This window comes from Mytilus trossulus, chromosome 8, assembly GCF_036588685.1.
Source record: "Mytilus trossulus isolate FHL-02 chromosome 8, PNRI_Mtr1.1.1.hap1, whole genome shotgun sequence".
Classification (NCBI taxonomy): domain Eukaryota; kingdom Metazoa; phylum Mollusca; class Bivalvia; order Mytilida; family Mytilidae; genus Mytilus; species Mytilus trossulus.
Genome location: NC_086380.1, coordinates 24,584,618 through 24,608,195, shown reverse-complemented (window position 1 = coordinate 24,608,195; position 23,578 = coordinate 24,584,618). Strand labels below are relative to the sequence as shown.

At 32.0% G+C, this 23,578-nt stretch overlaps 1 protein-coding gene across 1 annotated transcript; it reads left to right on the top strand.

Moving 5' to 3' along the window:
- Positions 1 to 8,217: 8,217 nt before the first annotated feature.
- On the top strand, positions 8,218 to 22,827 carry LOC134727489 (interferon-induced very large GTPase 1-like). Its single transcript, XM_063591871.1, has 5 exons — positions 8,218 to 8,523; positions 9,780 to 9,843; positions 11,612 to 11,748; positions 14,066 to 14,180; positions 17,954 to 22,827. Exons 1-5 carry the CDS (start codon positions 8,218 to 8,220, stop codon positions 22,825 to 22,827), a joined length of 5,496 nt encoding a protein of 1,831 aa, XP_063447941.1.
- Positions 22,828 to 23,578: the final 751 nt, after the last annotated feature.

Genomic DNA, 23,578 nt, shown 5'->3' with positions numbered 1-23,578 from the left:
TTTGTCGGTGAGGTTTAGACACAGTGCACTTGTAAATTCATTTTCATCTTCAAAGTATGTACATGTGTACAAAATATATTTTGTCTTCTATGTTTACATTTTACTTTGTTGTCTAAAAATAGTTTAAAGTGAGTAGTCCCCCTTGATGAAAACCTGGAGCTCAAATAAAACTAATACGGGAAAGATAATTAATTTACGCATTTTATAGTCCTTCGCTACTATTTTATTTTTACGATTTATCTGCAATGCTACTATAAGTTATAGATAACAACCAAAGCCAGTGGCGGATCTAGAAATTTTCATAGGTGGGGGCCCACTGACTGACCTAAGAGGGGGCCCTCTCCAGTCACGCTTCGGAGATTCCCTATATAAGCAACCAAATGTTTTCCCAAAAAGGGGGGGGGGCGGGCCCCCGTCCCCTAAATCCGCCCCTGAAATCCCTTTCAATGATTAAGAACAAAGTTGTAAACATCAAAGCTACAAGTTGCGTAAATTAATCATGTCGCAAATCTATACACGGGAATTAAAAATTCTATTTTACCCCGTATGATTAAATATTGTTCGTAAAAAATCTTCTGTTTACATATTCGAAATTATATTTAAGTCTTAAAGAGAAAAAAGGGCAATTTTAGATAACTTTATGAGTTAAACAAATTGAACATTCAATAACAGGTGCTCCGATTACGTTACGTAACTTTACATCGACGTTTTCTCATTATGACGTTTACCTCCATAAGCCTGGAAATGTCATGGCGGGTCACATATAAGGATTATCGACTGACAAACTTATTTTAAAAAATGTATGAACTTTAAGCTGAACCTTATTTTCTTGAATTTATTGATTAAAAGTAGAAGCGAAAGATAAAAGTATTTACTCGGTAGAATGATATTGTATGTGTACCTTATTTTAAACCTAAATTCAGGCCTTTACAGATGTATATGTATACAAGTATTGTCTTTTAAAAAGTAGTTTTGATTTGTTTTACAAAGAAAATTTAAGAATGTGTTTTTTAAAAAGTTTTGGATTCTCATAAATTCTATGTATAACTTTTGGACTAGTTTGATTTCTGTAATTTATTCTTACATACTTTTGATTTTTTAACCCTGTCTGCGCTCATTGCCTATGTAAAATTTAAAATTTTTTATAATCCAGGTACTTTGGATAACTATTGTATGCACATTGAACGACAAATTTATGTGACGTATATAATTTTTCTGACGTCAGACACTCAAATCAATCCATGTGTTCGTAGATAGTAGATGTTGTTGTGTCCTGTTAAATTGTTATACGATGATGACTGATGTTCCCATATTTTGACTATTTTATTGATTGTGACTGTTTATTTAACGCATCATGTAAATGTAACGGAATTTGATGAGACTGTTATTAAAGTGAGAGGGTTAGCGCTATAGAACCAGGTTTAATCCACCATTTTCTACATTTGAAAATGCCTGTACCAAGTCAGGAATATGACAGTTCATGTCCATTCGTTTTTGATGCGTTTTGTTTTTGGATTTTGCCATGTTATTATGGACTTTCCAAATTGATTTTCCTCTGAGTTCAGTATTTTTGTGATTTTACTTTTTTTTTTCAGTTTATCTTTAAAGAGGTTTTGGATCTAGAATGAGTATGCATCTTTACAAATGTATTACAATCGGTACCGTGTATCTTATTATTGACTAAATTACGTGTTAATTTGGATCTAAAAAGGATAAACATTAGCACAGGTGCGATTTAAACGTTCGAACTTTAATCTAATCGTTTTAAGTTATCAGTTGAGATGATCCACTCAGATTTCCCAGTCAAAGAGGTCCTCTGATCTAGGTTTTGATACTAAACGTTTATTGCTGAATATTGAACGTATGATCGGAGTACACTTGCATAAAGATTAGATGATTAACATTTGGGTGGTCGCTGTATCCATTGGAATTGATAAAGATGTTTTTTAAACTTGTTTATCATCGACTAAGTCTGTTGTTTTGCTTGTAAAGGTGTAATACCACCATTGGTTGTTCCCTATTAGTCTTTGTTAAATTGGCACTTTTAAAAATATTGTATAATATTTACCTTCATTTAAACCAAAGACACACTTTGCATGTATAAAGTTTAATCCTTTCCAGTGATACAGGAAATAAAAACAAATGAAATAAATGTACTGTTAAATCAATAAATAAAGTGTTTTAGCTGTAAGAACTGTCTCTATAAATGTTAATAGTCGCCACGGAAGTTTCTATAAGCCCTTATGTGTAATTAACTTGAATTTTGGTCTGTTCCCCTAGTGTGACAAATAACGGTTCCCTTTCAGTCAATCATGCATTGTTACTGGTATTAAAGTCTTTTTATTTACTCATAACAGTTTAATTCTTATAGATTTACACAAAAAGTCCACTTTCTTGCATTTTACATTAGAAAATGGGGAGAAAGAGTAATAAAAAATACCTCAAAATGTTTTTAAAAAGGGTTATGTCCCTTGGAATGCTGGTTGTAGTGACATTAATATAAACAGTTACATCCGCTGCTAATTGATACTGTGACAGTTTCTATGTATCTATCATTTCGACCACACACGGGTTCATTATCTGCACATAGTTTAATAAGGCTTTTAATAGGATTATAATCATTCTGTAACTGTAGTTCGATCGTTTGAGTTGTATAATAAATATTAGTATTTACTTGGATTCTACTTTATATATATGTAGCATAAGATGCCACACTGGTATAAAAAGTAAATTGGTAAGAATTATAAAGTTTAAGTATGTGAAACTGAATTCTGATGTGTATAAATCCAGAACAAATAAGTGTTTAAATGATTTATTGTCTGTGCAAAATGTAGACAGCACACTGGCAAATTGTAAACTTTTGCGATCAAAACAAAAAATAACATGACGATAGTTGATACATACTTTAATGCTGAAGTGTCATCTGCCGACCAATTCACATTATAAGATTTTTCAACAGAATGCTCTTCAGAACATGGTTAACACTGAAATAAAAAATTCACATGGTGTATAAACAAAACTGTAAGGGCAATTTAAAATTTAACACAGTAAACTAAATACAGCCTCGTCTGTCCACCCTTTTGACTTAAAAAACACCCGTAAACCCCCTTTTCAAGGCAATTTTACCTCAAACGTGCTTTCTGTGTCTAAATTTATTCCGAATAGTCCATATTTACAATGTATGAACTGGTTTATTAATAACTTTTAAAAATGAAAGTACAATAAGGTCACGAGTGCACATGGAGTTTCCCTAAATAGGTGTTATACCACCATTGATTTTCCCTATTAGTCTTTGTTAAATTGGCACTTTAAAAAAAATGTATAGTATTTACCTTTATTTTAACCAAAGAAATACTTTGCATGTATAAAGTTTAATCCTTTCTAGTGATACAATGACAAATTCACACTACATTTCATTGCATATAAGATAGTAACTAGCATCGGAAGTAAACAACCCAATTTTTACACTGTTATTTACTGGTTACCTGCTTTGGTAACTGTGTAACCTTAACGCTCCAAAATATTTTATAAGACCACCAAATAAACAAAGAATGCTGCTTTCAGACATCCAACATATATATTAACGACTCAGAAAAATTTAAGTGCACTGAACTGCAGGGTTAATTTTCTACAACTGTCAAATTCAGGGGAATATTGTTTTAGGCCTACTTTCGTATGCAACCGGATGTGACGTACCATGATTTGGTGGTATAACACCTAAACTAAAAGCTGTCTTGTGGGTTATAGTCATGGTAGCTAGTTAATAACTGCTAACCTTACAATTAATTAGTTTGGCTTATTTCAAATATCCTATGATTTCATAAAATATTCATACCTAGTTCCCCAAACAGAGTTGAAATAAATGCAAACATGAATCGTTAACATGAATTTTCTTAAGACTTAAAAGCCAGGGTTTACAAATAATAGACTGAGTAATGAACATAATTTATGAACTTGGAAACGAAACTTGTTTTTCAACTGCAACGTAAATAGATCGCCTAAACGGACAAGAGAAAGATTAAATATCACCAAGAATTAACAAGTTCTTTGTTAACATGATCTCTTGAAACATAATATCAGATCTTGAGAAATGTATACAGGTATGTTTTATTATAAAAACCATTCGTTATTTTGTACACAACAAATCTTTGACCCTGCATTTTTCAAAGTTTATCTGAATAAATTAGGTAAATAGATATTCTAAAAAATGTTGCTGGTAATTTTTTTTTGTTGCATCATCTAGTTATATGTATGATTATTTTTTCTACAGTAAACGGAGCGAATGTTGATATAAGATGATACTATCGTTTGTGACACAAATTGTTATAACTGTTGACATTACCATGCTAACTTTCATTATAAGGTGGACTAGAAAATGCTGCAACAAAAAGCTTTCACACATTACAGTGTGAATATATGTAGTCATGACTTCATATTTTCAATTGGCTAAAAAGCTAGAAAGTAATTTGCAATTAACTTAAGTACACATTCAACTATTAAATTCCACAAGAGGCAAACTTGCATTTTCCATGTCCGTCTCGATTACATTTGATTAACACATTAACAAATTGGCTTTACCTTGCTATCAAATGCTATTTTTTGAAACGCCAACTTATTTTAGTATTACATTTGTATTACTTAATCAAACCAGACACTCTCTGATACTGTTAGATGAGCTTCAATAAAATCGTTCTATAAAGTGTCTACCTTCAAGACTATGTAACTTTCATATCAAGTAAAAATTGTGTTTCATTCGTATGGTTTATGTCAGCTTTTGATTTTGCCCTTTGATCAATGACTTTCTCTCTGAATTTCACTTGGAATTCTGTAATTAATAATTTACTTTCTTTCAAAACATTATTCGAACAAAAATTATTGATTTCATAAAGACCATAATCTCTTTGAGACAAAATGGTTTCTTTTATAAAGGATTCTTCGGAGTTTATAAACTTGATATTATATACGTTTTATTATGACCCTATTTTTTTATATAGAAAATAATATTCCACAAAACATTGACCCACCTGCCCGATTGAAGATGCTGCAGTTGCAAATACAAATAGTCAATTTTATAACCTAGACAAAATTTATCATTAAAACTTGATTAGGAACAACTATTAGTACATACGCAGTCCTGTATATTTTCCGGTATTCCTCTTAACAATATGTTACGTAGGGAGCATAATATATGGCATGCCAAAAAACAGGTTCAACCAACCATTTTTTGTCTTTTACAAAATGTCATGTACCAAGTCAGGAAAATGGAAATGTTATATTATAATTCTTTTCTGTGTGTGTTACATTTTTACTTTGTGGTCGTGTTGTGTCGTTTATCTCCTTTTATATATGAGTGTGAATTCGTATTTCTATGAGACGTGTCACGGTACTTTTATATTCAAAATGCATGTACTAGTATTTAGTTTTGATGTAATATTTGTTATCTCCATCGGATTTGGTCTTATGCTTAGTTCGTTTTTGTTTGTGTTACATTTTGATGTTGTGTTGTTGTTCTCTCTTCTATTTGATGCGTTTCACTCAGTTTTAGTTTGTAACCCGGATTTTTTTCCATCGATTTATAAGTTTCGAACAGCGGTATACTGCTGTTGGCTTTATTTAATTCGGCTTTGTCGATGTTTGTATTCGTTAACAAATACGGAATTACTTGTTTTTCTTAATGGAACAAACATCAAACGAAATGTTTTCCTTGAAAAATTCTCCCTTCCCATATCAACTCTTTTTTTTTAACAGAATTTGTTTTCTCACATGTTGATAAATTATTTGGTACACGACATCGAAGAGTTTGTTCTGTGTAGTTGTACGCATGGGTCAAGACACAGTTTCCATCAATTTTTGTTTGTGTGTTTCACCATTTCGTTAGTTTGTTGCTTATGGCCATGGGAATCGTGACATTAATTATGGGTTTTCACCTGGAATGATTGAAAAAAGCCATATTGTGAATTAACCTATTCGCGATACTAGTTTTTTTTCCTTTCTTAAATTAGTATTTAACAAAATATATGTCGATAGCAGAAGTCGTTTTTGAATAAACCTTATGACTCTTACCATCTCCCTTCAGTCTTATTCAATATACAACAACTCAATAAATATTCTGTATATTTGGCTATGAATCCATGTGATAAAGATTTTTACATTTAAGAACAATATGCCGGGTTTTGTACAAAATGACTAACAAAATAAAAAAAAGCTTCGCTTTTCCTTTCAATTTAACATTTAGAAGTTAAATTTCGGTGTTAAGCCAATCCTGCCATGTGATTATGGACTTTCCTAATTGATTTTACTCTGAGTTCAGTATTTTTGTGATTTTACTTTTTGTCATATGACATATGTTGACGAAAACTCTGCTATCCTCAACGCGTAATCACAGATTTTCCCTCGAATTTAAAATATCGAACAGACGAATGTGATCACGGGTAAGAAACGTGTATTGTTGGTTTCTTACAGAAAAAGGTACAGAAAAAGGTACAGAAAAGATATTATAACTAAAAACACGGCGATGAGATTGGTCATCTCAATCATTTACTAGAAGCTGTCACGTAAACAAAGTCACGCAGACAAAGTCACGCAGAAATGGACAACAATACACTAGTGTGCGAAATGATTATATCGGTAAAGTATTCCAGATCGCTTGAAAAAACATCGCGATGTATTCAGTTCGTTATTGTCAAACATTTGTTTATCAATTTACAGACATAGATCTCCGTGACTAGAATAGTCAAGATCAGTTTTAAAGAAGATATGTTTTTATATTTAACAAACGTCAATGCAAGTTTAGTCCCAATAGTTATCAAAGATACCAGAATTATAATTTAGTACGCCAGACGCGCGTTTCGTCTACATAAGACTCATCAGTGATGCTCATAGCAAAATAGTTATAAAGCAAAACAAGAACAAAGGTGGAGGGCATTGAGGATCCCAATTAAATTCCCAAAAGTTGTGCCAAATACGGCTAAGGTATCTATTCCCGGGATAAGAAAATCCTTAGTTTTTTCGATAAAATCAAAGTTTTGTATACAGGAAATTTATAAAAATGACCAGATAATTGATATGCATGTCAACACCGAACTTTTTAAAAGGTAAATATTTATTTGCAATATTCAAATTGTCTTAATGAATTCAATAATAATATAAATCATTGCTCATGCAACGAAAACACATTCCAGTTGACATAGTATATACCTACTTTTCGTAAGAGACAATCGTGTAACTTATACATGTGCATAAATCACTTTATGATCAATTATGCTAAAAATCAGTTTCACTTTTTTGGCGTTGAAAAAGAAAACCGGTCTTTTTTGTTTTACAAGTCATAATTAGTTATGACGTAAACATGCATATAAAATTATATTATTCAAATAACTCTCGAAAAAAATCCGGGGCACCTGGAATCATTTCAGATTTTGATAGTGGTTTCGTTTTACTAAATTTTGTTTGTCTGTGATGCAGTATGCAGACTCTTGTTTGTGTTTTGGTTGGTTTTGTGCTTTTTGCATTAGTATTATCAATTTGTTTACGAAATACGAGTATAATACCCTTTTAGTATCTTTCATTTTTTTTGTGGTCTCAAATGCGTCTGATACTAATATGAATTGCATGTACAAATCAAGAACTGTAAAATAAAGGTACCTAAATATTACAATAATTTAAAAGTAACAAAATAGTACTGAATATTAAAAGTAGATTTGCAGTACTACAGATTTTGGGTACAGAAATAGTACCTATGGAAAGTACCTGTGTAGGAATATGTCAGAACATTATATACATTTATTTGCATATAAGAAATAATATACCCTTTTAAACTTTTAAAGTCTTGTATTGGTAATGTTAGTTCCTAAAAAAGATGCTGAAAATACAGCTTAATTTTGTATGCCTGACTTTTTTGTTAGAATTAAAACACGATGCATTGTTAAAATTGTAAGGTCTTACCGAAAATGAAATTTTAAGTTGGATTCACATGGATGACCATCTAAGAAGTGATTTGTCTGAATTTACAAAAAATGATATTTCAGTAAGTTGTATAATCTTATTATTTTAGAATGTTAGAATTGGAACATTTGTGAATCAAAATGATGAAACATTTGGTGGATTGGTTCCGTTAATTATAGTATCACACTCAACTTCTGATTCGACAAATACGCCACTTTATTTACGACAGAGCAAAGCAATAATCAACTTCTCGCGATATTGATGCCGTGACTTATGGAAAAGCTAAAAGCAATTCGTGGTGGACACAGAAGTGTTGTCACAAAACTGATTACAAGGACAAATGACAAAATTTCAAAAAGTGATATAGAAAATCATGAACTTTCTGCAGCCATAGAAACCCTAGTGAAAAAGAGAAACTTGCTTGAAGATTTCGACTCAAAAATTCAAGATGGAACAGAAGTCGATGATATTGGCCAGGAAATTGTGGACAGTGACGAATACAATTTACAAGTAGATGAGGCAATTCACAAATTTAAGGACATTATAAAGAACTTAGACGCTAGCGTTCTTAAATCTACGGTAATTGATTTATCAAATCAATATAAAAAAAGAAGATGCGGTATGGTTGCCTATGAGACAACTATCCACAAAAGACCAAAATGACACAAACATTAACAATTATAGGTCACCGTACGGCCTTCAACAATGAGCAAAGCCCATACCGCATATAGTCAGCTACAAAAGGCCCCGATAAGACGATGTAAAACAATTATTTATTGATGTAAAAAAATTAACGAAAAACAAATATGTAACACATAAACAAACGTCAACCACTGAATTACAGGTTCCTGACTTGGGACAGGCACATACATAATTAATGTGGCGGGATCCCAACCCTCCCCTAACCTGGGACAGTGGTATAACAGTACAACATAAGAACGAACTATAAAAATCAGTTAAAAAAGGCTTAACTCATCAGATAGACAAAAAAAATAAAAGTGGACGTGGCCGGGTACTTATACCCCTTAGCAAAGATTTCAACATATCCAACAACTAACAATATAAATTTCACATCAAATCATACACAAAAAAATTTCAAAGCTTTGAACCATAGTTAATGAGGGAGCAAACGTTGTCTACAAACCTGCTCTGAATTTTTATCACATACTTCAAAAGTGAGACTTTCCTATACTTTTTGGTGACATTATACACTGGTACCATTTTGGAATTCTTTGGAATCGACCGTACATCAATTACAATAATAAAGAATGCAGCTAGTCCGTGAACGAATTATGATAGATATTTCAGGTTGATGTAAAAAAAAAAGTAACATTAAAGATTTACACCATCTTGTGCAATGCCGCCAAGCAAAACTTGATTATTGTCTCGTTCTTGATGAAGTACGAGTTATTGTATTTCTTTTTTTTTTAAATATATAATATGCATGTCTGCTTCTAATTTTTAGATGAATCGTTTGTTCTTATTCTGAAAAAATATTCCAATGTATTGTTATCTCATTGAGGATTAGCTTGTGTAAAACATTAATGGTTCTGTTTGTGTGAGATATACCTGTATCTGCCAATAAATAGAATATATTAATGTCATCATTCATTTTATAAAAGATTTATTAAAACAACACTTATGCTCTTGCATATGATTTTTTGATGATAAATTGAAAAAAATCCTCATTTAGAAGTACCTATAAAGTTGTTGTAGCATTTCTTTCTCTTACAGCTAAGAAATATATTTGAACTTTATGTTTGGAGTTCTTACGATGATTTCTAATGTGATGATATAACGGAAATGAAAGTAACATAGTTATGTTTATATTTTAGAATGTTGAAACATGTATTCAGAAGCCTTCACTCCTAATTGACATAGTAGATAGTGACTTTGAAGGTAATCCGAACAAAAATTGCACACATTAATATTTCATACGTTTATTATACAATGTTCAAATGAAGCATCATCCAAGTGTCTTATCAGTTAGATTTAATAAATTACAAGTACTTCTTCTCCATTAATAAGAATAATTTTACAGTACTGTTTTCGTATCAAACCCTTTGATTAAAGGCTAATACGTGATACTTTTTATTTACTCAGCATTGTTTAGTTATTTCAAAATGGTATGTTTTACCCAAAAAAATCTAAAATTGATATTTGAACTTGATATTTAAAAACTAAACATGGTTTGTTTAAAATTTTGAATGCCTTTGTAGATATTTAAATACTTTATTATTTTTCTTCGAAATTAAGTATTTTCTCCGAATTAGTTTGAGTCTTTCAATCATATGCATGTTTCATTGAATAGTTTAACAGATGTTTCTATTTATTATATTTTATGATACATTAAAGTCCAAATGTATATATCGCTTCTATTGTTGACTAAAACATATATTTTAGATAACAAAATTAATGGGATTTAAAATCCGACAATATATGACGACAAACAACTATTTGTGCTGTCAAGTCGTTTGCCTGTAGACTCATAATTCGAAAATAAACTGACATACAATGAGATTTTATTTTAAAAACAAAAACAAAAACAACAATATACAAACCACACCATATACTACTATAGCTAGTATTACTCAAATCTACGTGACTTTTTGTTAACTGTTGTATAGAAATATGGTAACGTGGATTTCTTTCTATTTTAACATCAAAGACTTAGAGGAAAATACGTTATGTTGAGTTATTTGTATGTAAACTAGGAAACGTTCAACTCCGTTTACATAGATATAGGAAGATGTGGTGTGAGTGCCAATGAGACAACTCTCCATCCAAATAACAATTTAAAAAGTAAACCATTATAGGGTAAAGTACGGCCTTCAACACGGAGCCGTGCATATTGTGATTCAAATTTCATATTGATTAAGAAGAAAAATAATGTTGACAATTTAAAGACATGCAATCTAATGTAATGCACATAAAACGGTAATCGATATCATTAAATATGCAAGGTAATTATGATTTTTAATCACTTATATTTTGTAGTGATCGATCCCAATGCTTGACTGCTACCTACAAAATATCTGATGAAATTAGAATATCTGAATACAGTTTTATAAATTTGTTCTTAAGTCTTTGATAGCCAGGTCTCCAGATATGCATATTTCTGTTATCTAAAGATTGATATTAAATCTTAACCCAAATTTTCCCACATGTTTTGAAATATTTCTACAGTTTCATTCAGTAAAATACCAGCTCCAATGTCATCATTTGCATCCATGTAAATGGTACGCTTTAGTATTTTGAACAAATGAGATAGTATTCTTGTGATACACTTTCAAAATATAAAGTGCACAAATGGGGTACAACTATACCTTCAGTAGAAAGTGGATTTTCTCGTCCCATAAACATTCATGGTTATAAGCATAGACAGTTACCGTCTAGTTTGTTTTGTCACTCAGATACTAAAAATCAATCAATACTCTAGGCTGTAGCTTTAACATACGTTCCTGATGATATTTTTCATTTTCCTTTTTGAGTGAGCTTACAGTCGGTCTAAGATTGGTCAATTTGATTGAAAGTCATGTTTTTATTAAAGAATACCATTTGAGCATGTGGTTATTAGAAATGTACCATAGCAAAACTGGTTGCATTGTAAACATGTGTAATTTTAAACAGTGAAACCCTCTTTTGAAATGATATTTTAACTTTTTAGGAAACCAAACCGAACATCCCCCTCGGCAAAAGACAGAAGATTTAGTGAAAAATTCAGAAATATCTGAAGTGATGTCTGACAACGATATTGGAAGAGATGAATATTATGATTGCGAAGAAATAATATATGATAGAGAGGTAAATCGTGTGTTTTAAAACACATATATATATGATTTATAATAAATATCTTAATCATTTGTCAATCAGAACAACTAAATGCATATATCTTTTTTAACATGCATTTAAATGTTACATTTGCGGAAACTGTCATACACCTACGATTAGGATAGTAATTACACCTACAGGTAGCATTTACATCTTGGGATTTCTCAAAGTGTAAAACTAAACCGTCGATCCAAAACAATGTAACGATAGTAATGTTTTTCTGTAGTTGAAAAAGCATTGTTTTCTAATATATTTGCAATAAATGTAAAATTGAGAATGGGAATTGGGAATGTTTCAAAGAGACAACAACCCAACCATAGAGCAGACTAAATACTACATTTGTAGAATGTGTTAATATTGATAATGATATACTGTATCAAGGTTGGAAATTCTACAATTATACGAAGTATTATAGAATGAACTATCATTGTTTTAAAGTTAAATTCCACATTAGACACAAAAAATATTGCAATTGTAGATGCGGTAGCTAGAGTGGGGTAATTGCTGAAAAAGATCAGCAATACTTTGTGCTAGGAAATGCGCAATCAACGATGAAGCATATTAGCATGTTTATATCTCTTTTTTTTATTTAAAAAGAATGAGGAAATGCAGAGGACGGGTGTATTTGGGCTATTATTCTTCATAACATTTTACTTGGTATAATTTGAAATATTTTAATGTTCCTGAATAGGACAAACACTTTTTTGGTTTCAATAGAAAACAATTCACAATCATTCGAGAAAAAAAGCACAAAACAAACATTTATCAACCAACTTCTCTATTTCGGAAACATATTTTAGACTGTTCGCCAGACACAGTTGAAATGTAAGAGTAGGTGTACTCAAATAGTTAAACTTTGCTCCTATGTTTTCAACAACAACACACAAAAAAATGCAAACGAGTACAAAGTTGTTTTTCTTTTATGCGATTATTCTAATAGACACCTTTGAAATCATAAAGTTTCGACGGTTTTTTTACGCGGTGTCGATTATAATCACCCAATGGCCAAGAACATGGGTTGGACTGGTATGCTCGAAATATAAGCTTCAGCCCTTGTTTCGAGATTTGTTCTATTTTCATGGAATAGTAATATAGAGTGACAATACAGGGGTCGATCCAGCAATTTCCAAAAGGGGATTGCAACCAAAGATAAGGCGTGGGTGCGATCCGACCATATGTTCCTATTCAAAAGCATTGATTGGTAAGAAAGGGGATGTTTCAACCCCCAGAACAGCCCGTGATCTTACTGCAACGTTGTTCATTTCACCACAAAGTTTATACACAAATCTATTCAATGATTGTTAGGGATAAAACAAATGCAAAAGTATAGCAGGCGAGAAGAAATTGTTAAAAAAAAAACTCACAATCTATTTAAGTGGGCAAGGCAACAGTTGCGGATATAAAGTTATAATCGTGCAAAACATAATTTAAACGACACCAACAATATAATTTAAAATGAAACAGTTTGTAGAGTATTCTCTGCATAATATGTTTGTTTGTTGCATCAAAAGTATCCTGTTTCGCGGGGGTAAGTCTATTGCTCCTGTTACTCATACTTCGGTTCTTATAAATCCTTGTCTTTAAATATTCGGCTTTTTGCAGTCTTGATGGTCAATTTTTTTTTAAGAAGACACAATTAGCTATTTTGTATCAATTTGCTGGTTTGTTTTTGTAATTTGTGATGACCCCTTGTTTTTGTCACCTGTAATAATAAGTCTAAAGTGTAATTACCTAAGTGTTATCCAAGGTATAGACCTACTATCCGCAAATGTCTACTAGTCTATATTTATATATCTGACTCAGTATAATAAATATATGTTTTATCATAGAAAAAGCTTTAATTGATTTATCTTTTTATGTATGTTTCGAATATCTACAACAATATTGTGATTAAATAACAATTATGTTAATTGAATTAAACATTCCTATTATTTATCTCAATAATTAGATTTATAAGGAGAGTTGGCATATTTGGCAAAACAACAAACGAAAAAAAAACGATAGAGAAAAACCATCAATAATCGGTGTGTAACATGCTCCTAACTTGAGAATGCACATGCATAATGTGGCATGGAATTTATAACATGCTACTGGTGTTCCAACCTCTGCACATATCAGTTGCAAATACAGCCACTAAGTTAGGTCTTAAAAATGGCCAGTGTCAAATGATCGTCATACTCATATACCTCAAAATGTAAACTGAAGAACAAACGGTTTCGGAAGTGAAATTTGTATCATTGTATTAGGAGTTCAATAACTGTTATTGATTATTGCATTTATGTATCCTTAGGAAAATAAGGATACAGATTTATTACAAGATGAAACAAGAAAACAAATGTTAACGCCGACCAATGTGACCACTGAAAGAAGCACTCTGAGTACAACTGAGGAACAGAGTAACAAAGGTACTTAAAGGTCATTGTATAAGGACTGTTCGTACAAGTTTTGGACTTGCCAACTTTTTCACCTTTTTCAATCCTTAATCTAGATTCTTAGTTTAACTGTTTTCTGTTGAAAACTTCTGGAATAGGGATTGTAGCTCTGGTTATTTGTTTGCCTAGCATCTTCCCTATATGTGGCAAATACTTGTGAAATTCCTGGAAAGTTACAGAAGTTGCAGATACTACTTATCCGTTTTACATGCTTTTGACAATTCTGAGTCTGTTTTGGGTTGTGACATTTATGTTTGTGATAGTATGCTTCTCCGATATTTAAAATACCTGTCCTTGTTGTACCCAAAAGTCATCTCAACTGCTATAAGCTGTCAAAATCAGATTAATCTTGAAATGACTGCTTCTACTGTACTAAAATCGTTAGTGTCTTAGGGATTCTGTATCATTGTGTATGGTTATGAACTGTATTATCTTTGGCTAATAATATTTTCCCGCGTTTCGATCAGTATAGCGGGAAAATGTTGTATTCTCGATATGGGAATCGTCAATTTTCGGTAGGCCGAGGAAATTTATCCAATCAGAGGACTGAGTTGTGGTCATATATAAGGTGTTTTTTCTGTGGTTGCTTCACTTCTAGCCGTCGTATTGACCGTGTAAACTACATTTTTTCTAAATGATGATATTTATCTGTTTGTACATTATAACAAAAATCTTGATTTTCGAAAACTGTTTTTTAAAATGACGGGGTCCGACGTTCATTATCCTGAGATAGGCTCGAGCATTGATTCGGGCACAGGTTTCCGTAATACGGTTTTTCCTGGTCGGCCTTGACTATCAATGAGGGATAATTTTATTAAACGTACAGTATACAATATTTTGCTGTGGTTGTACATACTGAAATGATTGGTAAATGAAAATGCAATTTGATTACTGATTTATATGTCACGATTATAGATTTATTATACAATTATATCTGGCGTCCATCACGTACGACGGGTTGTCGGCAAATTTGAATTTGTGTTTGAGTTTTATTTCTTTTACTGCCATGTGTACAAAGAAGGTGTTGTTGGTGTGCTGTCAATGGCAGAAAAGGGTGTCATTTGTGTGACTGTCGTCTGTAGTATAGAGAATACGTCTGATTTTCCACCACTAGGTGTACCACAACATATTAAAAAATGAAATACACATTACCGGGTTTATAGAAAACGAGGAAACTCCTTAATGAAATGACGAAACGTAAACAGGTTTTATTTTAATAAACAGATGACATGTATCATAAATTCTTTTAGAAACGAATTAAGGTAACAAAGACAACATTAAGTGAAATCTCTCTAATAAAATTAAAATGAAAAGTAAAAAGTTGTTTTTATGAAAATAAGTTTATGAAGTAAGACTGTAAATTAATTCTATTAGGAACGAACAAAAAATTGAAAACTTAGCAGATATTTGTAAGTCGTGTACACAGGATATAACAATGGCCATTTTCCTGAGTTGGTTCAAGACATTTTAAGAAAAAAATGTGGATTGAACCTTGTTTTGTGGCTAGCCAATCATCGCGCTTTAATTGCAAAGTTAAATATAACATAAACATGACATCATTACATGACAGGACTACAAATAAAAAGGAGCACATAAAGGATAGGGAAACACACACATATAATTATAATAACTATCGAAAGGTACTAGGCTTGTAATATTTATTACGCCAGAAGTTGTGGTATCCAGCATTATGACATTCGATTGTCTTCTCTTTTTTATGTCTTATTCAAGACAAAAAGGACATATTTGTGATTTTTTTAATTTTTCGGTGTAAATGATACTAAATAGTGTGTAAGATTACCAATTGTACTGTTTATTCCAGGCGCTTTCGAGTGATTTTGTAATAGGCTTCCTCTACCTTAGCTGTAGTTGTCAAAGCTTATAGGATTTTTTTTATTTCAATTCTCTTTAACTTCATACTTTATTTAGTATTTTTATCTTCTTTTATTCGGTCTTCACTGATGAGTCTCTTGTAGACATAATGTCCGTCTTACGCCAATTTAGTATCAATCTTGGTATCTATGCGTTTATTTACCTTTTAAGAAGTGATAAATCATTTTTCTCAAAAATTACAAAAAAGATATTCATACACAAAAATTCCATTTTAATTATGTTTAGTTAAAAACTTTTATGATTATAGAAGAACATTATAGAAACATGTAACACAAATTGTTACTAGTTGCTATTATTTGTTTGTTATTGATTTTGAAGTATTGATATTCGACTGCTTTTTTTAACTACTACGGCTTTTCTACTTCAAGAATATATTACCTTAGCCCAACTGTTAGGAATTTATGAAACTCAATTATCTGTAATATTATACTTTATTTCACCAGTGTACACTTTTTTTGGATGGTCGCTGAGAAGTCTTTTGTAGGCGAAACGAAATTTCAAACCTGGTATCTATGATGAGTTTATCTACAACTACTGAATAGCTGTCATTGTTTTTTAATTCTTCAAGGATAAATTCCGGCTCAGTACTCAGCAGTTCTGTGTTGACGTGAATTAGCATAATATGGTCACAAATCAACTGTTTATAAAACTGTACATTTTTTAATACTAAGGCTTTACTATCTCAAAATTAGATTAACTTTGTCGTATTTGGCAAAACTTTGCGGATTTATGTGTCGACACTACTCTTTATATTCGTATTGTATTTGATCTTTTTTTTTTTTATTCGAGCCTCACTGATGAGTCTTTTGTAGACTAAACGCGCGTCTGAGAAAAAAATATCAATCCAAGTTTCTATGATTAGCCTATTTGCTATGTTCCCGCTTGTATCGATGAAAAAAATAAACAAGATATCAGAGTGTGCTGGTGTGGTTTTAAGGTTCAAACTCTATAATAAACTTTGCAATAGCTTTCTTACTTGTTTCAACTCATAATTACTTGTTTAAATCTTCGAGAAACACCTGTATACTGTTACAATTTTGCTAGTTAATATAATTTCAACAGCTAACGTTTTCTATCAGCTTTCATAGAAAGAGGGCTACTTTAACTATTTATAAAAGCCATTGAAACGAGTGTTTTGAAAAATATTTGAAATCATATTTTTTAAATGCTGTAGCTACAATTTATGATCGCTGTCATAATTTTGCTAACCGTGATTGAATATAAATATCACAGATGGTTACAAAACCGTTCCTGGTGATATATTCAACATTTTAGTACTCCACTGCAATTCAGGGATTTAATGTGTACATGTTTTACTTTTCTTTTCTTTTCAATTGGAACCGCTCTGACAAAATCGGAGTTGAAGAAACAAAGTTCTTTGAATTTTACCATGCCAGAAATCTAAAACGCCATAAAGTCAGTTTAACTGACAATAACAATCAATGAAAACAATCAAGTCAAATATCATTATTTTCTAAACAATTTCTAATTCAAGACCGGACATTATTACCAAACCTAAATTAATGCAATGATGATTTTAAAAAGTATAAATCAGTTTATTCTTATCATACAAAAAACGTTATCATATTATGAGTTTGATGGGTCGTTGATTTAGGTGTATGGCAGGTATATGGCAGGAACTCTTAGACATTTTTTGATTCCTAGTAAATATCTATGTGTAGTTACTATATAGGAATTATATGTTTTATGTTTAGATATATTTGCATAGTTGTTTTGTTTTTTGTATTGCAGACCTTCAGTACTATGTATTCTCTTATTTAAAGTAATACAAATAATACTGTTTAAAACGTATACATAAAATATTGTTATTCTAATATTACATTTATTTTCAGTGTTAATAGGTAAGAAGTTAGAAGACGTTGAAAATGCTGACACGCCTGGAAGTACATCGATACCCAAAGATACTTACAGCGACATGATAAATTTTCTTGAGCGCATAGGACTTAAAAGGTTTTATCCAAATAAGTTAATGTTTATGGATGCAATGCGTATTAAGACAGCAAAAAAGTATAGTGAACTGAAAGATGTGGCATTGAAATTCCTTATTGATATTGTAATGATTAATTGTGCTTGTAGGGACCAAATGCTTTATCTGTTTTTAGAAAAAATCGCAAAAAAGGAAGAAAGTAAACATAAAGACACGTCAGTTAATTTAAGTTTGGGTTACTTCCTGGATGATATCAAAGGTGAAGATGAAACTAATATTAATCCACTTGACTTACTTCTTGCCCTGTTTAAATGTAGTGACCCAATGCTCAAACAAATGATTGCGAACAAATTATTCATGTGCAAACTAGCAATTCCATTTATTCTCCCTGAGTTTGGAAATGAGCCTTTGGAAATATGTATGTGGCCACTGCGATCAATTATTTTAGAAAAAAACATGGAGAAGGGTCCCTGTCAAGATATGTCTGTTGAATGCCCATGTGAAATCATCTCTTTTGTTCGAATAGGTTGTCCATCAGTGTCAAAATCAAAACTGGCAAATGAAATTCTAACAGATCAATATCACAATACATTTTCAAACAAAGACTGTCCACTCGGGACAGCAAAACGAATTTTAAGTGACGGAATAGTAGAAGCAGCATGGTATATTCCGTCAGACAAATCAGCAGTTTTTAGAAATACAGCCATGTTTCTTAATTTGAGAGGTAATGCAATTTCACATAGAAAGCAACTCTGTGCTGTTGCACAGCTATCTGATATTTTAGTAATACTTGTGTTGCTCAGTGACCTGGAAGGCACATCATTCAAAGAGGTAATATATGATATCGTAACTACCAAAAAAGGAGTTGTTCTAGCAATCGATGCGTTTCAAAATAATAGAACAGAAGCATCCGAAAAAATTGATGGTTTTATTAAAACAGTTGAAAATCACAATCAGATGATTAAGGTATGTTTCTTATCGATGTGCGGTAAAATGAAGGACACTTCAACAGTTAAAAGTGAAATGAGAAATGCAATTTCAGGAATGATGAAAGAACACATAGCGGAGTCACTATTTGGTAGAATACATAGATGTAAAATGACTTCAGACGAGGAGTCTACACTTTTAAAAAGAGCTAAATCAAAAGCATTAGAGGTAATGCAACAGATTTCTAACGTTTGTTCGGATGTTAAAGCATCGGCGGTACCCTTACAGGGGGATACTTGGACAGATCGGAGCCAAAAACTTAAAAATGTAAATAAATCATCTTATTATAAAACTTTGCAAGAACAGGGTAAAATAAGAAAAGAAATGTTTGAAGATCGACAAAAACAGTTACAGCAATGCAAAAACTTAGGACCATTTATGAAGACCTTCATAGATATACTATCAGATCTAATAAACTCAGATATAGATTGCATACTTTTTGTTCTCTGGTTAAAACATTTTCTCGATCAAAGATCGAGATCTGTAATTCCTGGATATCTGATTCAGTATCAAACTGCACACAAAATCCTAAAGGCAAGTATGGAAAACAAAGGAGACGCCGCTGCCATAGCCAAAAATAGAAAGGCTCTGACACAAAGTGAATTTGATCTAGCTGAAGCTTCGTTCGGGTTTGAACATCTATGTCGAGAAATGGGTCAAATGTATGAATCTATTGCTCAATGTAAATCTGAAGAAAATAACCTAAAGAAATTAAGAGCCACCCTTCCCTTCATTTCAGCAAAACTTCTTTACATGGGATATCCATTTGAAATAATGGATGGGGATGTGGCCAACGTACCTTTATGTTGGATAAGAGCTGTTCTTGAAAAACTTAAGGATATTATAGGGGAGAAAAAACTTCTAGCTATGTCTGTTTTGGGTATTCAGAGTTCTGGAAAATCTACACTTCTCAATGCGATGTTTGGACTTCAATTTGCAGTAAGTGCTGGAAGATGTACCAGGGGTGTTTTTATTCAACTAGTTCCAGTAGACAGTCCTAAATTTGACTATGTTCTCGTCATTGACACGGAAGGTTTAAGAGCACCAGAATTAGCCAATCAAAAATTCAACCATGATAATGAATTAGCAACATTTGTCATAGGCCTTGGAGACATCACGATTGTCAATGTTAAGGGTGAAAATCCAGCTGAAATGAAAGATATTTTACAAATTGTTGTTCACGGTTTTCTGCGTTTGAAATTAGCAAATGAAAAATTAAATCTGAAACACTCCTGTGTTTTCGTTCATCAAAATGTCCCAGCGTCCAATGCTTATTACAAATTGATCACAGGTAGAAAAAAGTTTTTGGAATTTCTGGATAAGATGACCAGAGTGGCAGCAGATGAAGAAAATGTAGCTAATATACAATCGTTCAATCAAGTAATAGATTTCGATAGTGAACAAAATGTGTGGTATTTTTCAGATCTTTGGCAAGGTGATCCGCCGATGGCTCCTGCTAATACTGGATACAGCGAGAGTGTAAGCAATGTAAAGGATGCCATAATAAATAGGCTAACAGAAGGTAGAAATACGTATTTGAATATCGTTGATACAATATCTCGAATAGAAGATCTATGGAATGGAATTTTAAAAGAGGATTTCGTGTTCAGTTTTCGTAACAGTCTTGAGCTTAAGGCATATAATACCATGGATCATCAGTTTCAAACAATTACATGGAAATTAGAAAAGTATGTTTTAGAATTTATCAAATCTGAAGCAAAAAGCAAAATTGTTAGTTGTGGGAATAAAGACGCTCTTGAAACAGTAGTTTCTACCATAATGATAAAACTTACAAAGGACGTTGATAAACAAGTCGAAAATCTAAATAATGAACTTGATTCTTTTGTTAAAAATAGCACGCTTAAAGACGTCATGATGCAGTGGACACAGGTCAAAAGAAACAAACTTAGTATCCTTGCAGAGAGTTTTATCATGAAAGCAAAAAAAGCTGTCAACAATACAAAGGAAGAAATTAGAATACAAAAACTTCAGGTAAGTGAAAAAAATAAACATGAAATGGAAATAAACAAAAGGGCTAAGGAGCTAGCTGTTTTGATGAAGGGTCAAGTACCATGTGAAGATGTATTACAGACGAAATTTAATGGGCTTTGGATTGGTTGGATTCATGAGTTTGAAACGCATGTCATTGATGATGATGTTCCAATCAGTACACAAATCCAATTGGTTGTAAGTGAGTCGTTTCCTTCAGAAGCAAGCACCTTTAGTAAGGATGAAAAGCAAAATCTACGATACACAAAAGCTTATCAAAACATGAAACAACTAGAAGGAACTGTGACTGTTGATGATGTTACTGCTGAACATATGAATATTTGCAAATGGTCACGTGGAATATTTAAGCGTGAGATGTTTTCAAATAGGTGTAAAACCCAAGTTATTGATTTCACAAATATGATTTTCAGAAAAATTGACCTTAAGCTAAATCATAAACGTTACACAGATGGCATTCGGTTTCATACGTCATACGTCACAGAAATTTTATACATTGTATTAAATGAATTTAATGACTTTAATAATCATAAGAAAAATGATTATGAATTTAAGTTGCAAAACCCATTCCGTGCAATGATTCTTCGTCATGTTGTTCGGTATGCAACAGTTTTTTTTACAAGACAGCATGACGCCTATAATAAAAAGAATAGCCCAAAAGCGCAAATGGAACAGTATAAAAACACAGCATGGAAACTGTTTAAAAATACAGTTGAAGATAAGACTGAAGATGTGATTACTTTGGGATTTTTCAGAGATGCTATAGTAAAAGCAGTAGTTGATCAAGTATCTGATTGTCTTAATATTGACGCAGTAGGTAGTATCCGAACTCTTTATGCAGGGGGGAAAGAAATTTTAAACAAGGATATACTTGTTGATTTGGCTGATGCAAATGACTTTGCAAGATATAAATCCTTTATTCTAGATCCGCATACTTTTGTCGAGAATTGGATATTGCAAAAATTTAAAACGAAACTATTTGAAGAGAAAACCGGACATCTAGGTAGCAGTCTCTATAGTCAAAAAGCACAGATTAGAGTGAAAGATATATTTCAGCATATTTCTGCAAGTATATTAAAAGCAACAATGGATTGTCAAGATGGAACGTCAAACTACATATCAAAATGGACAGATGCATTTATAAAGCACAATAGCACTTCTTCGAATCTGCCTTTGTCTATTGATGCCTTGCGTCATGTCAGAGATAGAAAAATATCTAATCTTGACACTTTCTTAGGACTTTTAACAGAACAACTTTCTGACATAGAAACAAAAGTACTAAGCAGTTTTTCAAATGTGAAACCCGATACTGTTCAATGGAAAGAAAACCCTATTCCAGACTTAATGGACTATTTATGGGGTTGCTCTCAAAATTGCATGTTTTGCAAGGAACCATGTGGAAACATAAACAAAAATCACTTAAAAGAATGTTCTCATATGTGTTTACAGCATCGCCCAGATGGCATAGGTGGTTTCAAATGGAAAGAAACAACCAAAATGTCAGTTGACTTTTGCAACGCTTCTATCAATACCGATGTCGTATATAATAAAGGAGGCAAGACCGGAAAGTTTAGGAATTACAAAGAAAATTTTCCCGATTGGGAAATCCAACCCGATCATACGGTCTCAAAGTACTGGATGTGGGTTATGTGTAAGTATAAGGATCAATTGAAGGAGATGTATAACACTGATGATCCCGATATTCCCGAAGACTGGTGGTTGATTTCAAGAGAAGAGGCAATTGACAGTCTTAAGAAATGTATTATAGAACAAACTGCCAAATAATTTTCCATTTTTCATCGTGACCAGTTTTGATAACATATTTCATTAATTTATATCTGATAAAACCAAAGATCGAGTCAAATGGTAGATGCCAGACTAAGTAATCACAAAAATGCAGATGTTTCAATCGAATTAGAAAATACTATTCAATTAGGGTAAAACCCTGTTACAGATATAATGGACAGTCTAGGGGATATCTAAAAAATGAAATGTTAATTTAAAAGATGAAGGCGGATATATAATTATTGTCATGCAGACAATCCTCGAGTTTAGATATTACATGTGCATTGTATGCGTACAAGCATTAGCAACATAATGATAGGATTCAAATAGCCTTCAAGACCAGCCACAGTTGTCGTCGCTCATTTTGTTGACTTTTGTTTTGTTTTAATGCTAATGTTTGTTTATTTGGTTATTTTTCGTTTTCTGACATGTCGTTGTCAGTTTTTCTTTGACTTATGGGTTTGAATTTCATGTTGGCATTTTCCTCCTCTCTTGAATTTCAATTTTATGTTATTCAAACGTTCATGCTTCCATCAAATTGCTTCAAGAAAATATTATACTGATATCTCTCCTAAACAACAAAATTATAAAACCACAGAAGGTTCCATTCATTCTAGACCTAAAATACATCATGCAAGAATAAATATGAACTGTGAAGGCAATTACCAATATCTCGACAATAGAAACGTGATACAGATCTCTAATGTTATTTGTGGAGAAGCTGTTAATTTGGATGCAAAGATTCAATGAA

Excerpts from the sequence above, each read along its gene's own strand:
- LOC134727489 (XM_063591871.1), top strand. The coding sequence starts at position 8,218 with ATGGAAAAGCTAAAAGCAATTCGTGGTGGACACAGAAGTGTTGTCACA. Across the intron at positions 8,524-9,779 it reads CTAGCGTTCTTAAATCTACG|AATGTTGAAACATGTATTCA; the intron begins GTAATTGATTTA and ends TTTATATTTTAG. Across the intron at positions 11,749-14,065 it reads AAATAATATATGATAGAGAG|GAAAATAAGGATACAGATTT; the intron begins GTAAATCGTGTG and ends ATGTATCCTTAG.